General features: G+C 33.3%; 1 protein-coding gene across 6 annotated transcripts; it reads left to right on the forward strand.

The window, feature by feature from the left end:
- Positions 1–1,026: 1,026 nt before the first annotated feature.
- LOC101691420 (NKG2-D type II integral membrane protein) lies at positions 1,027–16,661 on the forward strand. 6 transcript variants are annotated; one of them, XM_013049555.2, is made up of 9 exons: positions 1,027–1,199; positions 2,180–2,286; positions 3,450–3,557; positions 8,679–8,771; positions 9,206–9,241; positions 9,607–9,758; positions 10,299–10,402; positions 15,830–15,912; positions 16,497–16,661. In XM_013049555.2, the coding sequence occupies exons 2-8, from the start codon at positions 2,247–2,249 to the stop codon at positions 15,870–15,872; spliced, it is 576 nt and encodes a 191-aa protein (XP_012905009.1). In that variant the 5' UTR covers positions 1,027–1,199; positions 2,180–2,246; the 3' UTR covers positions 15,873–15,912; positions 16,497–16,661. The 6 variants fall into 6 exon arrangements, with proteins under 6 accessions (XP_012905009.1, XP_004779807.1, XP_012905010.1 ...); XM_004779750.3 differs by lacking the exon at positions 15,830–15,912 and having other exon boundaries at positions 1,031–1,199; XM_004779751.3 differs by lacking the exons at positions 1,027–1,199; positions 15,830–15,912 and adding an exon at positions 1,275–1,367.
- The last annotated feature ends 2,478 nt before the right edge of the window (positions 16,662–19,139 follow it).

Here is a 19,139-nt window from a genome sequence, read left to right on the forward strand (position 1 = left end):
TAGTGTAAGACTGGTCCCCTTCCTCCACAGGCTCCTTTTGGGTGTGGTAGTCCTCTTTATCATTTTTTAAGGTAAAAAAAATTATGAGTAGCTAAAAACCAGAACACTAAGACATTAGTTGATTATATTGGTATTTTGGCAGAAGATTTGGTGCTAATGTTCTGAGAAATAGAAAGTAACATAATGAGTAATGTTCACAAGAAAAGTAGAGAAAAGGTCCTGTTTAATAGGAGCAGAGATGGCGTGAGATACCACATATATCATAAATGAAGTCATTCACCACTAACTGATAATTGTTGAAGCTATGAATATGAGGGTTCATTATGGAACTTTTTTTTTTGTATGCACTTTTCCATTATGGAACTTCTATTTTGTATGCATATATTTTTATAATTAAAAGGTCATGTGAATACACATATATGTCTATATACTTGTATGCACTTGTGTGTGTGCATATACTGATATATATGTGTATACATATGGAAGATATCTTTCTATAGTTCCAACTTATATGATATAGCATACTTGTTTCCATTCAAATTTATTTTTTTTAAGATTTTTTTTTTTTTAATTTGAGAGAGAGACAGTGAGAGAGAGCATGAGCAAGGAAAAGGTCAGAAAGAGAAGCAGACTCCCCGTGGAGCTGGGAGCCCCATGTGGGACTCTATCCCGGAACTCCGGGATCATGACCTGAGCCGAAGGCAGTCCTCAAACCAACGAAGCCACCCAGGTATCCTTCCATTCAAATTTATAACAGCATGTTCACAAGATGATTATAAAGTTAACTTAATTTTCATCTTTTTCCCCCCACACAGTACTTATAACCATATTTTAGAAAAATTTTTCACTTAAAATTCAGAAAGACATTATCTAATAACACCTTGTGTTTCTCAAAACTCTGGGTACCTTCTTATCACTGAATTCATCATTTAAGCCATAAAATCATGTTAACGCCTACCATTTATTTCACCACATAGTGGAATTTTCTGTGTTGTGATGAAGTGGAAGTAGTGTGGTTTCTGCTATGCTTCTTCACAATCTGAGATTACAGTAACACTTGCCATATCTTTCTTAGGAATCAGAATTGACTGTACTGCTCTAGTTTTAGTTCTAAAGTGATAGCTCAGGCCGTGTCTTAACTTTTCAGTTGTATAGGAGACTTTTATCCACACGAATCAAGACCTTCCTTATTTGATCAGGTTTGTTTCTGTGTGTGTCTGTGTTTCTAACAACTGTTTTTCAGGAAATGAGAAATTCTTGAGGTTTCAAACTCGAGAAAGTTTCCAAAAATACTTACACTGTAAGGTAACTATAATTGCTTCTTTGAATAGAATTATGGAGATCAAGGAATTCTTCTTACTTCTGAGGTATATACTGGTTTACACTATATTCAGTGGTGAGTAGGCAGGATATATTTACCGAAGAATAAGATGTTATGATATTGTTAAAAGATGGAGTCTTGTCATTAAACAAAACTAGAGGAATCAATCTACATTTGGGATTTAAAGATTGAATTTCCATTTTAATTGACACATGGGAATTTTCTGTTCTTATGCAGGGCACTTACCTTCTGTGATACATGACTTTATTTGTAAAGTGAAAAAAAATATTGTTACTTCCTACTATGATGATCAAATATGAAACAGCTTTTTTTTAAAATCTATTCACTATGTATATTTATTTAATAGCCATTTTCTCTCTGAAAGCTCTTCTAGGTACTGTAAGATGTTACTATATAAATAAACATGAGATTATTTTTCTAATAAAGATGGTGATGATAACTTATAGATGATGATGATTATGGTGATGATGATAATAATGATGATACTATGGACAGAAGTTGAATTAATATGTACTAGAAACAAGCATCCAAAAAATTCATATGTCTTACCCAAATTTGCCTTGCCAAAAAAAATTGTCACCAAGTAAGATAACTATAAATAGAAAACTATGGGTGTTGTCATTCAAGATCAATAATGGAAAATATTTTTGATTAAGTAGCTTAATGTAGGTGAATTAAGAACACCTATTGCATTTTTTAAATATTTATTTTTTATTTTTAACTAAAAGAAATGCAAAAACTTAATTTTGCCTGGCTTGTATGAACTCTTATTTTCGTTTTCCTCTTTATATATATGAATGGGAGTGATATTTGTGTATTCTTATTTTTCTATGGAAGATATGTCATCTTCAAGATGAAGATTTTGGATTCATCTCTGGAGTAACTAAATAGTCATAATCTGACAATGAACCTGATCCGAGATCGGTGGGCTTATCCCAACATGGGTATGTGTTTTCCACATAGATGTGTAGTTTAGCCTGTATATAATTTTAAGATTCCCAGAATTTGATACGAGTGTACAAGGCATAAGAAAGCAAGTTACTTTAATTCATTTATGTTCATTTCATGTTATATTTTAAATGGAGTTTTCAAAAACTCGAAAGCTTTTTTCCTCCTTTGTTTCATTAACTACCTAAAGTAATATCTTTCACAATTTGAGGTAGCCTGAAATAGTGACAGCATGAGGATTTAGAGTTAGAAGAATTTTAATCAAACTTTTACTGGTCTCTAGCTTTGAGATCTGGACAACCCACATATTCTCTGCACTTGAGTATTCTTTTTATATCAAATAGAGATATAAAACATGTTATATGTACATTAGTCAATTTCTATGTCTAGCATTATATTAAATACAAATATGATTTTGGCCTCCTGTAACATTCAATTTTTTCATCCATAAAATAATATCTATCCTCTTCACATGTTTGATAACTCTGTTACATATGGTATGTACAAACAATGCTTTAGTTTAGTTTTAGGTATAAAAGATAATTAATATTAACATTTCATTATGTAAAGTTTTTACGTATTCAGTAATGATTACTATTTCAGGAAGAGAGCAAAGTGGCTTTTTACTTTTCCTTCACTGGAAAAAAAAGGCAATTACTGTTTACTACATGATTAACATTATTGATTCTAAATAAATGCTATTTTAATTTCACTTTTTAAACCACTCATGACAAGTTGTGTTAATATCCTTTAGTGTTTCGTTCCTTTTTTCCCTTTTCTTTCTTTTTTTTTTTGCGTATAATTTGTGAGGTTATTAATTTAGCAAATATGGCTCTATGAATTAAACACATGCTATCTCCCTACGTCCCTGTCTATTTTACTATACACTGTCTTTATTTTAATGTTAGATTTTATTACACACTAAGAATTACCTTATTTTATAGCACAGATCTGCTAAAGACCATTTGCCATAGAATAAATATAATTTTATTCATATTACAAGTACAAAAATTGTAATAATGAAGTAATATAAAACAAAAGTAACTTGATGTTATACTTTAAAAAGGATATGAACAGTATGTCAAGTTAAATATGAAAAACTATGACCAAAGAGGCTGAAAGGCTATGACTCCTATTGACCTAAACTGTTTTTCTCTAGAAATGAATGAAGTTCGTAATTATAACTTGGAACTGGTAAAGCATGGTACTTCTCCACGATGGCAAAAGAGAAAGTCTACATTAATTACAAGCAAATGTGGAGAAAATAGTAAGTTCAATACTCCATTTGTCTTTTCTCACTATACTGAGGTGAGTCTTGGAATCTGTATGATTCGATCAGTGATTAACAGTCAGTTTGTTCTACCTTAATGAGAAAAGCAGAATTAAAGTTAACTCTAGTATAATATTGGAAATTATAATACAATTAGCAGAAATTGTTCAGCTTAGGATTTTTTCATGCCCAATAAATGATACTATCATTAACATAATAATGACAACTGAGACAGTAGTTTCTTGATTTATTTTCAAGTTTTTATTTAAATTCCAGTTAGTTAACTTATGGTGTAATAATAGTTTAAGGTTTAGAATGTAGTGATTCATTACTTACATATAACACCTGGTGCTCATTTCAAGTGCTCCCCTTAATCCCTAACACCTATCCAGCCCATCTCCTACCACCCACCCTCTGGTAACCATCAGTTTGTTCTCTATAGGTAAGAGTCTTTTCCTTGGTTTGCCTTTTCTCCCCCTAGGTTCATTTGTTTTGTTTCTCAAATTGCACATATGAGTGAAATCATATGGTATTTGTCCTTCTTTAACTGATTTTGTTTGGCATAATACTCTCTAGCTCCACCCACACCATTGCAAATGGCAAGATTTCATTCTTTATGATGGTTAATATTCTAATATTCTCTATATAAAATATTCTAATATATATCTCGCTTTTTTATCCATTCATTTTGTCCATTCATCAGTCAATGGACATTTGGGATCTTTCCATAATTTGGCTAATGTTAATAATGTTGCTGTAAACATCAGGGTGCATATATCCCTTTAAATTAGTATTTTGTATCCTTTGGGTAAATACCTAGTAGTACAATTGTTGGATTGTAGGATAATTCTATTTTTAACTTTTTTTCTATATATAAATTTTTTTTAAATTTATTTATTTTCTGCATAACAGTATCATTATTTTTTCACCACACCCAGTGTTCCATGCAATCTGTGCCCTCTATAATACCCACCACCTGGAACCCCGACCTCCCACCCCCCCGCCACTTCAAACCCCTCAGATTGTTTTTCAGAGTCCATAGTCTCTCATGATTCACCTCCACCATACTATTCCATACTATTTCCATAGTATTTACAGGAGATGTACCAGTTTGCATTCTTACAAACAATGCATGAGGGTTCCACTTTCTCCAATTCCTCACAAATGTCTGGTGTTTCCTGTGTTGTTCATTTTAGCCATTTCAACTGGTATCTGTTGATATCTCATCATAGTTTTGATTTGTATTTCCCTGATTATGAGTAATGTTGGACATCTTTTCATATGTCTGTTGGACACCTAGATGTCTTTGTAAAATGTCTATTCATGCCTTTGCCCATTTTAACTGGGTAATTTTTTGGGGGGGGTTGAGTTTTATAAGTTCTTCCTAAACATTGGATATTAACCCTTTATCAGATAATGTCATTTGCAAGTATCTTTTCCTATTCCATAGGTTGTCTTTCAGTTCTGTTGAGTGTTTCCTTCACTATGAAGAAGGTTTTTATTTTTATAAGTTCCATTAGTTTATATTTTTTAAAGATTTTTTATTTATTTATTTGACAGAGAGAGATCACAAGTAGACAGAGGCAGGCAGAGAGAGGAGAGGAGGAAGCAGGCTCCCTGCTGAGCAGAGAGCCCGATGCAGGACTCGATCCCAGGACCCTGAGATCATGACCTGAGCCGAAGGCAGCGGCTTAATCCACTGAGCCACCCAGGCGCCCCAAGTTCCATTAGTTTATTTATGCTTTTGTTTTTCTTGCCTCAGGAGACATACTAGTAAGAAGTTGCTATGGCCAATGTCAAAGAGTTTACTGTCTCTGTTCTCCTGTAGGATTCTCATGGTTTCCTGTCTCACATTTAGGTCTTTCATCAACTTTAAATTTATTTCTGTGTATGGTATAAGAAAGTGATCCATTTTCTTTCTTTTGCATGTTGCTCTCCAATTTTCCCAACACCATTTGTCAGAGACTGTCCTTTTTCTATTGGATATTCTTTCTTGCTTTGTCAAAGGTTAGTTGGTCATAGAGCTGTGGGTTCATTTCTGGATTTTCTATTCTATTCTATTAATCTATGTGTCCATTTTTGTGCCAGGACCATACTGTCTTGATTACTACAGGTTTGTAATATAACTGGAAGTGTGGAATTGTAAAGCTTCTAGTTTTGCTTTTCTTTCTCAAGGTTGCTTTGGGTATTCAGGATCTTTCATGGTTTGTATGGAATTGTGTTCTGGCTCCATGAAAAATGCTTTTGGTATTTGGCTAGAGATTACATTGAATATGAGACAGCAGTTTCTAAGGGAGCACTGAACAACTAACTTTAAGGAGAAGTAAATGAAATGGAAACAAAAGGGAAAGGAAATACAAAATATCTTTCAGAGATCTGTTCTTAAAGGTGTGGAAGCAACAATTTGATTGTCATCCACAGAAATGTTTCAGAATGTACAGAGATAAGCTCTCTGTCTTTTATCAAGCCAGAATACCATTGAAAATAGAGCCTGAAGTGGTTTACACAGAAAGGAAAACAACATACTTCTCACTTATGAATCTTCATAAAGTCTTAAAAAATAAATGATTATTTATGAGTGGATTACAGGGAGGGAAATGTGCCATATGTAGTCATCAAAGGGGAAAGCTTGTATGATCATATGCATAATGTTGAAAAGGTTTTAGATAAAAATCACTCTGAGTTCTTAATTTAAAAGAACTTAATTTTAAAAATCTCAAATAAATACTTTTTTCAAACATATACTTGTTCAGAAGTTATCATTATGCTTATTGATAAATGCTAGCTGCATTTTTTTTACAGGTTTTATTTATTTATTTCACAGACAGAGATCACAAGTAGGCAGAGGCAGGCAGAGAGAGAGGGGGAAACAGGTTCCCTGCCAAGCAGAGAGCCCAATGCGGGGCTCAATCCCAGGACCCTGGTTTCATGACCTGAGCCGAAGGCAGAGGCTTTAACCCACTGAGTCACCCAGGCGCCCCTGCATTTTTATTATAGTTAGCAAAGACAAGAATTTTTGCTCTCATTGTTGTTGACTAATAGTGATTGTTCTGCTAGTGCTAGCCAACATGAATAACCAAGAAAAAGAAAAAAGCAAATGATGTGACATTAGAATAAAAGGGCAAAATAAACATTACTTGAAATTATATGTAATTTAAAATACTTTTTTTAATTTTTAAATTTTTTAATAAACATATAATGTATTTTTATCCCCAGGGATACAGGTCTGTGAACTGCCAGGTTTACACATTTCACAGCACTCATCATAGCACATATCCTCCCCAATGTCTATATCCCCACCACCCTCTCCCAGCCCCCCTCCCCCCCAGCAACCTTTTAAAGACCTTCAAAAGCTTCATTCAAGAATATGACAAACAATAAGAAAATCTGATATGAGGACTCAATTGAAGATAATATATAAAAATCAATTGCCTTACTATCTAGAAAAACAATAAAAATGTGATGAAACAAAAATTCCATATATACAAGACCAACTTTTAAAAAAAATACAGAAATAAACTTTTTAATTAAAAACACTAGAAGTAAAACTATCAATTTAAAGTTGTATTAACAGGGCCACCTGGGTGGCTCAGTGGGTTAAAACCTCTGCCTTTGGCTCAGGTTGTGATCCTAGGGTACTGGGATTGAGCCCCACATAGGGCTTTCTGCTCGGCAGGGAGTCTGCTTTCCCCTCTCTCTGCCTGCCTCTCTGCCGACTTGTGATCTCTGTCAAATAAATAAATAAAATCTTTAATAAAAAATTGTATGGACAAACATAAAATAAGACATGCATAATGGGAAAAAACATTTTAAAGATGTAAATTATCTTCATGTATTTATGCATTTAATGTGACTCTATTGAAAGATTAATTACAATATTTTAAACATACAGGTTCTTGAAAAACTTAAAGTTCTTTTTATTTTTTTTTCTTTTTATTTTTTTTAAAGGTTTTATTTATTTATTTGACAGAGAGAGACACAGCGAGAGAGGGAATACAAGCAGGGGGAGTAGGAGAGGGAGAAGGGAGGGCTTCCTGCCGAGCAGGGAGCCCAATATGGGGCTCGATCCCAGGAAGCTGGGATCATGACCTGAGCCAAAGGCAGAGGCTTAACCCACTGAGCCACCCAGGTACCCAAAGTTCTTTTTATTTTAAAGTTCTTAAGGTACATATAAAGTGGAATGATAACCCAAAATATTTTGAAAAAGAAATGTAATATATAGTTGTGGGTACTGTGAAAAACTCAAGCATGTTGCAAAACTAAGGGAATTTTACATATAGTTTGAATAGAAAATGCATGATGAATATAGGAATAAATGAAAATACAAATATGAATGTATTAGATGCCAAAGGTGGTATTTCATAGCAATGAGAACACATTGATTTATTCAGTAAATTATGTTAGAAAAATTCAGTACCCATTTGGAAAAAATAATTTTAAATTTAAGTTCCTACCTTATTTATTACACACACACACAAATATCAAATAGGTCAAATAAAAAAGGATTTAAGATTTTATTTTTTTATTTTTATTTATTTATTTATTTTTTAAAGATTTTATTTATTTATTTGACAGAGAGAAATTACAAGTACACTGAGAGGCAGGCAGAGAGAGAGAGAGGAAGCAGGCTCCCTGCTGAGCAGAGAGCCCGATGCGGGACTCGATCCCAGGACCCGGAGATCATGACCTGAGCTGAAGGCAGCGGCTTAACCCACTGAGCCACCCAGGCACCCCTCTAAGATATTTTCTTAAGCGAAAAAAAAAAAAATCACGAAGTATTTTCCGCAGTTTCTTCAACGTGTTTTTAAAAAGGGATTGAAGGGAAATGTCTATATTTATTCTTGTATCTACATAAAAATATTTTTTAAATTATAGCCATGATTTATTCTATGGATGAAACTGGAGAACTCTTAGAAACAGTAAGGGAGTATGCATTTCTGTATTCTTTTTCTTTTTTTAATCACTTGCAAAGTACTTATTTTACTAGTTCTGAGTAAAAGTACTGATGTCCCTTCCCCCTAAAAAACACTCATAACATTTATATCAAATATGAACATACCAAACTTTTTAATCTTTATTTTCTATTCTTTCTCATCCTTTTTTTTTTTTTTTTGACAGCATCTCCATTTTTTGTAGCCCGTGCCATTGCTATAGCTATGGGGATCCATTTCATTATAATGGTAATGATATGCAGTGCCATATTCATACATTGTAAGTGATAGTAGAGAATAGATAGATCATTCTTGACCTAATGATTGTAATGCATTACTTTGATTAGTATTCAGAAATACAGAGGCACAAACAAGCAATATTGTATGTGTCTTTATGTTTTTGCTATTAGTGTAAAAATGTGTCAACTACTTTTGCTAAGACTATGTTACTAATAACCTTTTAGTAATTTTATTTTTTTATTATTGAACTGTGTTTTACATATAATGTTATATTAGTTTTAGGTGTACAACATAGTGATTCAACAATTCTATACATTACTCAGTGTTCACAATGATGAATGTAATCACCATCTGTCATTATACAATGCTATTACAATATTTTTTACTATATTCCCTATGCTATACTTTTCATCTTCATGACTTATTTTACAACTGGAAGTTTGTACTTCTTAATCCTCTTAATTATTTTAATAGCATTATTCAACCAAGAAGCTCCAATTTCTTTGCAAGGTAAGTGAAAGTTTTCTAATATTTTGAAGCACAGATTACATGAATCTCTATGTAATTGAGCATAAGCATGTATCCAATGTTATTAACAAGAGAATGTATGAGAAAATGATGAATTCCTGCCTGTAATCCATAACATCCCCCAATTTTTATTTTCTAACAATGAAAGAGTGCTTCTAAAAAAGCAGAAGATACTTGGTTTTGACATCTGTCTCTCTTTATAAATGTGTAAAGATATGTCATTGGAGGGATCCAGTTGGTTATCTGGAATGTTAAAGTTACAATAAGAGAGTATTTAACCTGTCTAGACAAAATCTGCTATAATCTTCTGACTCATACAGAATTAATAATATATTCTTTCTTTCTAGGAAGTTATTGTGGCCCATGTCCTAAAAACTGGATATGTTATAAAAATAACTGTTACCAATTTTTTAATGAGAGCAAAAACTGGTACCAGAGCCAAGCTTCTTGTATGTCTCAAAATTCCAGTCTCCTGAAGATATACAGCAGAGAAGATCAGGTTGAGTATTTGTTTTAATTTCCCTTACTATACTCAGTCCTAACATGGGAGGCAACTCATTGAAATATGAACCTGAAACATTAGAGAGTCACTAAGACTCAGATATATCCATCCTAAATTTTTCTGCACCAAAAATAAGAAAGCACAGGGCACTGGGGTGATTCAATTGGTTAAGCATCTGCCTTCAGCTCAGGTCATGATCCCAGGGTCCTGGGATGGAGCCCTGCATCAGGCCCCCTGCTCAGTGGAGAGCCTGCTTCTCCCTCTCCCTCCACCTCTTCTGCCCCACAACTTGTGTGCTCCCCCCATCTCAAATAGATAAATAAAGTCTTTTTTTAATAAATAAAAATTTAAAATTAAAAAAATAAATAAATAAAAATAAGAAAGCACAGAAATTTTAGGTATTATGTACAATGTTTAAGTGAGAATTAGGCTAGAGGACAAAATGCATTTCCCCAAGTGTGGGGAAAAATGATTAAATAATTATGGCTTTGTATTAATTAAAATTCTGAGCACTGATTTATTTGTGGTCTCAAACAGGACTTCTTTAAATTAGTGAAATCATACCATTGGATGGGACTGATACAAATTCCAGCAAATGGATCTTGGCAGTGGGAAGATGGCACCATTCTCTTACAGAACCAGTAAGTCTTAAGGTGTCTATTTGTGGGTTTGTGTCTAAGCTGTCCCTATGGTCATTCAAAATCATGTTACTTCACACAATGCCAGCATGTTCCCATATTCTAACAGATTCAGCAAAACACCCTGAGGTCCTAAATTTGGGAGATTATAGACAGAGCAGCCAATACCAATTATAATGAGTAACATTGTTTGCTATGTGCTAAGTACTGCACAAGGTAAATCTAATACTATGCCCATTTTACAGAGGAAGAGACTAAAGCAGAGAGGTTAACACATATTCTTTCTAGAAGTTTCACCTGCAAAACTTTCCCTTTGCACCTTTGTAATCTCTCCTTCTTACCCCTTTTGCCACCTTTTTCTGACCCCAGGCAACTAACCTACTTTATGTCACTATAGATTAGTTTGCAATTTATAGAATTTAATATGAATGGATTTCTACCGTATGTGCCATTTTTATGTCTGGCTTTTTCACCCAGCATAATTATTTTGGATTCAGCCACCTCATAGCATGTATGAGGTATTCCATTTATGAGTCACTCAATTTGTTTTTCCTTTCCTCTGTTGATGGATAGATAGGTAGTTTCCAGTTGTTGACCATTAGCAATAAAGCTACTTGCTATGAATATTTGTGTACAAGTCTGTATGAACATATACAGAACATATACATTTCTTTTCTCTTACATTGAAAGGTAAGAGTAGAATGGTTGGGTAATATAATAAGTATGTGTTTACTTTTAAGAACCTGCCAAACTATTTTCCAAAGCAACTGTGCCATTTTACATTCCTACTAGCAGTGTATGAGAGCTCTAGTTCCTCTCCATCCTGGTCTACACTTGTTACATCCCTGACATTTTAGCCATTCTCATAGGTGTGTAGTGGTATCTCATTGTGGTTTTAACTTGCATTTCGCTAATGACTAATGATGACGAACATCTTTTTTGTGCTCATTTACCATTTATTTTTCAATTTTCTATTTCATTAATTTCTGCTCCCCACTTCCACTATATTTCTTTCAGTATTCACTCACACAGGCTCCTTGTTCAACCTTCAGCTGTATTAAAGGACTCCCATTTATCTATCCTCTAAAGAAAAGAGAAAGAAAATCACCATAGTATCTTGTAGTGAAAACTGATCTATTGGTTTGAAATTTTTTTCCTAATAGAAACACATTCAGGCTACAAATATGTAAGATAATTTTGCAACATCCTCACACGTTTTGAGATATTATGTTTTCATTTTCATTCACTTCAAAATAGCTTCTAAATTCCCATTTGCATTCTTCTTCGATCCATGGATTATTCAGAAGTATGTTATTTAGTTTCCAACATTTGGAATTTCCCAGAGATTTTTTTTCTTTTACTGAGTTCTAATTTAGTTCCATCTTAATCAAAGAATACTTTGTATGACTTGAATCCACTTAAGTTTATTGAGATTAGTTTTATGGACCTGACTATGGTATGTTTTCCAAAACGTTCCATGTGAACTTGAACAAACTCTGTATTACACGATTCTTGGGACGAGTATATTATAATTTCAATTAGGTCAAGTTAGTTGGGAGTGTTGCTTCAGTCTTCCATATCCTTTCTGATTTTCTGTCTATTTATTCTATTAATTACTGAGAGACAGATATTGAAATCTTGGAGCATAATTACAGATTTATGTATTTTAGTTGTAGTTCAAAAATTTTTCCCAAAATATTCTTAGGATCTACTGATAAATGTTTGGGTTGTTGTGTACTCTTGATGAATTTATGACTCTTATCATTATGTAATCTCTTTTTCCATAATGACATTTTGTGCTGTGAAATCCTCCTTTGTCTATTATAAATATAGCCATGTCAGGTTCTCTTTGATTAGTGCTAATGTGGTGTTTATTTTGCATTCCTTTCTTCTTAACCTATCTGTGTATTTATATTACAACTAACTTCTATGGACAGAATACTCTTATAGACAGACTACAGTTGGAATCATTTTTTCATCAAATCTAATGATCTCTACCCTTTTGATGGGAAGTTTAAGACATTCACTTATTCACATAATTCATATTATTTATGTGATTTAAGTCTTTATCTTGCAATTTGTCTATTATTTGCCCAATTCACTGTTTATTTGTTTAAGAGATAAAGTTCAGTCATTCATCAGTTGAATATAATACCCATTGTTCATTACATCAAGTACCTTCCTTAATGCCAATTACCCAACTACTCCATTCCCCCACCCAACTTTCCTCCAGCACCCCAGTTTGTTCCCAATAATTAAGAATCTCTTATGGTTTGCTTCTCTGTTTTCATCTTACTTTATTTTTTCCTTCCCTTCCTGTATGTTCATCTTTTTTTTCTTACATCCCACATATGAGTGAGATCATATGGCATTTGTCTTTCTCTGACTTATTTAGTAACTGGTATTATATCACTTATGTATTAGTATAGAATTCTTGCAATAGTATCCTTCCATTTCTTCCTTTTAAACTTTGTACTATTTTTTTCTAGCCTGTTAAGATATAATTAACATATAACATTGTGTAAGTTTAAGGTGTACAATATAATGATTTGCTACATATATATATATATATATATATATATAATTTCAGTGATTACCACAATAAAGGTTAGTTAACACATTTATCACCTTCACTTGACCACAATTTTTATTTATTTATGGTAAGAACATTTAAAATTAACTCTGTTGGCGACTTTCAAGTATATAACACAGTATTGCTAACTATTGTCATGCTCTATACTAGATATAATATCAGATGACATGTATATTATTGTACTACATATGTTATATATATAACATATTTACATGTATATGTTAGGTTGCTCATATGAGATCTTTCTTTTCTCTTCATTTAGGCATTGATTCCTATAAAATCCCCTCTTAGAACTAATGGCTTTGCTATATTCCATAAGTGTTGGTATGTTGTACTTTCATTTTTGTTCATCTCAAGATCCTTTTTGATGTCTCTTTTGATTTCCTCTTTAATCCATTGGTTGTTTGGGAGCATATCGCTCAAATTCCATGTATTTGTGAAATTTTCTGTTTTTTTCCTGCTATTGATTTCTAGTTTCATACCACTGTGGTCATAAAAAACACCTGATATGATTTTTAATCATAAATCTGTTAGGGCTTGCTTTGTGGCCCAATATATCATCTATCCTGGGAAATATTTCATATGCCCTTAAGAAGAATGTATAATCTGCTTCTGTTTGATTGAATGTTCTGGATATGTCTGTTAGGCCCATTTGGTCTATAGCATTATTCAAATTTACTGTTTCCTTATTAATTGTCTCATGTCTATTTAATGTTACAAGTACAATACTGAAATTCCCTATGTTACTGTCTTGCTATCTCTTTCTCCCTTCAGTTCTGTTAGTAGGTTCTTTAGATATTTAGGTGTTCCAATGTTGGGTGAATATATATTTAAAATTGTTTTATCTTCTTGATTAATCAACCCTTTTACTACAATATAGTGACATTTTTGTCTTCTGTGACTGATTTTGACTTAAAGTCTATTTTGACTGATATAACTATGCCCACACCTAGTGGGCATCATATGGTTTGGCATATGATTTGCATGGAATATCACCCACCATTCATTCAGTTTTCGCCTATGTGTGCCCTCAGAGTAAGTCTCTTGCAGGCAGCATATTGATGTATCTCATTTTTAATCCATTTAGCCACCCTATAATATATCTTTTTCCCATCTCTAGCTACTTTAATAGTTTTTCTTTATAACTGGATTTGAGAAATTGGGTTATAATATGCCTTAGGTTAGCTTTTTTTTTTTTTTTCTTGTGCTTGTGTTTTGTTGAGACACTTAGATCTGTGAATTTATAATTTTCAGAAAAATTTAAAAATTTACTACTATTATTTATTCAAATTTTTTGCCCTTTCATTTCTCTTTCCTTTCCCTCAGACACACTACAGTTACAAATACATTAAACAAATTGAAATTGGAATGAAGTTAACTTGTGCTTTTTTCTTATATAAAACTATAAAAGTTTTTAATTCTTTATTTCAAGTGTATTTTACTTATTTGAATCTCTAGTTCTGTAAAGATGATACAAACATCACAACAACATTAACGCTAATGTCTGGTTAATTAGCTGGTTCCTTACTGTCACAGACAGTTTTACGCTCTTCATATGTATCTTTCCATTGAGCACTCTTAAAAACCTCTTTAACAGGGTCATTTTTAATTTTGCTGGTAAGAAACAGAGTTTTAAAGTGTATAATAATTCACCTAAACTATAAAATGAGTACTAGTTCTGGTAGGTATTCAAATAAATGTCTTTATTACTCTACAGCCAAAATTACTATTGAATGACCTTTAAAAAATCCCTTCTCAAGGCACCTGGGTGGTTCAGTTGGTTGGGCATCCCAGTCTTGGTTTCAGCTCTGGTCATGATCTCATGGATCACGAGATTAAGCTACACTTTGGGCTCCACCATCAGAGGGGTGTCTGCTTAAAGATTCTCTCCCTCTGCCCCTCTCTCCCTTTCTCTCCCTCTCTCTAAAATAAATAAATAAATATTTTTTAAAAAATTGCTTCTCCTGTATCAGCATTTAAAAGAAAAAAATGAAATTAAATTTAAATTAATTGAAATTAAAAAAAAAATTGCTTCTCCTTGATTTTAAAGTTCACTTTGCTTCCCTAATGGTTAGTTGGCAGTAATCAATGCATAACCTTTTACTGCCATCTGTTTCCTTCATATCTCCCCTTATATTCATTGTAACAGGTACTACCTATGCTCCTCCTTCATTATATATTTGGAATTTGGAGGCCCCAGTACTCCTTAGACTTGATGTGGAAAGACCTCATTTCTGTATGGCTTGTGATTTTATTTTTGACAAAAACCAGTCTATTCTCCAGATATACTAATAAAACTTGTTTCACCTTATCTCAGTATTTTCCATGCTTTAAGTGTAAGTGTTTTTTTAGAAGCAAAAGCAAAACAACTAGCAAAATAAATTTCAGTTATGCATGTGATATTTTTTGAGTGTTATTCAATTTCCAGGAACTTTGCAGAGATAATGACAGAGATGAATAGGACAAAATTCCTTCAGGGGTTTCACACTTCTGTTAGAGATATGGTTATAAGCAAATAAGTACCATCCAGAATAATCAGTATTCTGGCAGACATGGGATACAAATGGTATGGGAAAACACACAGAAATGGAAGGAATAAAAAAAAAAGTGAGATTTAAAAATGAGACTCTAATGTACATAGACTGAGACCAACTAACAGCAGTTACTAAAAATATCTTAATTTTTTCTCCTGTGGTAGCTAATGGTTTCTATATGGACTGAGTCTCTTCCCTTGTCCTTTTGAATACAAACTATCAGACCATGGTCTTTCTCTATTTTTTTGTTCAGATTTACACTGATGCATCCTCACTCTTTCCTTGGCCTTCTATTTCCCACAGGTTCCTGGCAGAATACAAATCACCAGACTCTGAAGCAAAATAGATACACAGATATAACTATCTCTACATGAAAAAATAAATAAGTAACTATCTCTACGTGGAATGTCTACACACACACACATATTTTATATATATATAATATATATATATACTTATATATATACACAGACATTTCATATATAAAAGAATTTTACAATATTTATTTCCTTACCAAGTAAATTTGCATATATCCAAAGAAGATTGTTTATTTTTACATAAAACATGACATCTGCTGACTTCTAAATTGAATTCTAAGTTCTAACCTATTTGATATGCTTAAAAATATTTAAAAACTTTCATTTCACTCAGGTACATATATCAAGAGATTCCAGACTTCCTAAATTGACTAATTTCCAATGTAGAAAAAAATAGTGGCATATAATTTATAATAGAATGAAGTTTTTGCTTTTATAACTGACTTGGCTATGTTTTGCATATCTTTAACTAAGAAAGACTAGGCATGATCTTAAAACCTTCTGAAACAATATTATTTCAATACCTATATTTAGATTTGTTGTATTGCATTTTTATATTTATGCATTGATAAATATGTATTGTTTGAATTAATTTACATATTAGATATGTAAATATGTGTTAATAAAGTCACAAATATAATTTGTCCTTCTAGATTAACAATGGTTGAAATGCAGAATGGAACCTGTGCAGTTTATGGATCAAGTTTTAAAGGTTATACTGAAAACTGTTCAACTCCAAACACATACATCTGCATGCAAAGGACTGTATAAATGCTTATGATTTATGAAAAATAAAGAATTCAAGAGCATAAAAGCCATTCTTGGGGTGCTAGTGTGGCTCAGTCTGTTAAGGCTCTATCTTTAGCTCAGGTCATGATTGCAGGGTCCTGGGATGAGCCTCAAGTCAAGCGCTCAGCAGGGAGCCTGCTTCTCCCTCTGCTCCACCCCCTCCTCATTCTTGCGTGTGCTCTCTCTCTCACTGTCACTCTATCTCAACTAAATAAAAATAAAATCTTTTAAAGAAATAAGTCTTTCTCTGAATGTTCTCTGTGAAGAAAACTTTCAGAAGAAAATTCTGCCTATAGTTATTGAATTATTTTTCCATCTATGACCTGACACAAAAATAACCTTGCAGGGAAATAAAGGCTGATAATTAAAGAATTTATCTTCTATAAAAATGTTTTGTTTAATTTTTGTAAAATTTCTAGTAATGAGCAAATTCATTTTTATATTTAATAAACTGTTGATGAAACCCATGGTTAAACTAAACTTCAAGCTACAACTTTGTGCACAAATAGTACACTAAGAAGACTTTTAGAGTTTTTCAAACTCAAAAATTTTGAAAACTAAATAAACTTCAATTTGAGCAGAGCAGAATGATGAAGATGAGGAGCCTACAAAGTGGAGGAGAGAGAAGCAGAGGCTAAAGCATGTGGAGCTTTGTGTACCCCATTATATTTTTTATTTTTTTCTAAGTGTAATTGCCACTTGTATGTTTTGTGAGGGGCATGAAGAAGGGGGTTGAATAGCATTTGGGGGGGGATTAATATAAGGTGCCATGGAGAAAATTTTTTATTTTCTCAGTCAATTAAGGGCTGAGGAATGTGTTAGTCCAAATTAGTTTTTAAAATTCTTGTGTAAAGTTGTAATATGCACCACTCATAATTAATAAAATTTAACACTTAGTCACACTTGTTTTAAGGTTTTATTATTAAATATTTAAATCATAGAAAGTGTGCAAAAAATCACATATGTTTGCTTTGAAAAAATAAAGCAATATAAATGGGAGTATGTTACCGTTTCTGGAATTAAAGAAGCAAAAATAGCCTGCTACTAGCTCCCACAGAAAACAGCAAAAAACATTTTGTAATACTGTTATATAATGTATTACAGTTTAGGGAAAACCCTGCTACAACAAGATGGTAAAAAATAAAAAACTAGAATCTCACAATTCAGTGAAAATGGGATTCCTGTAAGGACCTATTTAGAAACGGTCCCTGCTCCACTTCCCCCAGGGGATTTACAGGTAACAAAGCCCAGATACAAGGGTGGGTCAGGCCAGGTGGAGACATTCGATCAGTGGGGGGATGCATACTGTCTCCCTGGTTACCAAGGAGTATGGGCCCTGCCCTTTGGGAGCCCTTTTGGCACCAATCCCAATCAAGGCATAATAGGCTGGTTCAAATGTCTACTAGGGTAAATTGTAACTCAGTTGGTCACCTAGCATCACTGTGGAGTTTCCTGTGTGTGTTACAATCTCATTGGCCACCTGTGTGTGGCCAGGCCCGACTGCATGGCCTTTGCCCTTAAAAGCTAGCCTGTGAAACAGAGAAGGGTCGTTCTCTATTGTAAGAGGTGCGCCCCGAACATTCGCTTAGGTTCTTGATGCTTGGCGGGAAATAAAGCTTTGCTTGACCTTCGCTTTATATCAGTCTCACTCCTTTAATCACGGACCCATTATTGGGGCATAACAATTCCCAAGAGAAAAGCAACCACAAAAACTGACTTTCATTCTGATGGTCTATGGTAAACTCAGAGAACTTTAGTTTCTGTTTTGATTGTTGTCATGGAGCACCAGAAATACAAGATAAAGCTTAGGGGCCACCTTTCCTAAAGGATTAAATACAAGTTATCTTTCTAAACCTGGAACACTCTATGGCTAAACTCTCATATAAAAAATAGCAAATAAAACCTACATTTCAGAAAATAGTAACAAGGATCCTTTCTAGTGAAGCAAAGCAGAATATGTCACCCTAAAATATGCCTCTTTGACATAATTATTTTGAGCTCAAAAAAATTAAGAAGCAGCTTTAAATCACTGTCTCGAAGATACCTGCATCTCATGTTCATTGCATTTTTTTTAAAGATTTTATTTATTTATTTGACAGAGAGAAATCACAAGTAGATGGAGAGGCAGGCAGAGAGAGAGAGGGAAGCAGGCTCCCTGCTGAGCAGAGAGCCCGACGTGGGACTCGATCCCAGCACCCCGAGATCATGACCTGAGCCGAAGGCAGCGGCTTAACCCACTGAGCCACCCAGGTGCCCTGTTCATTGCATTCTTATTTATAAAATTCAAACATGGAAAAAACCCAAGTGTCCACCAACAAAAGAATGGATAAAAAAATGTGATACATATAAGTAATGAAATAATTATTCAGACACAGAAGAGAAGGAGATCCTGACATTTGTGACAATATGAAATGAAGTTAGAGCACATTATGCTAAGTGAAATAAGGCAGACATAGAAAAAAATACCATGTGATCTCACTTATATGTAGAATGTAAAAAAGCTGAAT

This window comes from Mustela putorius, unplaced genomic scaffold, assembly GCF_011764305.1.
Source record: "Mustela putorius furo isolate JIRA1106 unplaced genomic scaffold, ASM1176430v1.1 tig00537227_pilon_pilon_pilon, whole genome shotgun sequence".
Classification (NCBI taxonomy): Eukaryota; Metazoa; Chordata; class Mammalia; order Carnivora; family Mustelidae; genus Mustela; species Mustela putorius.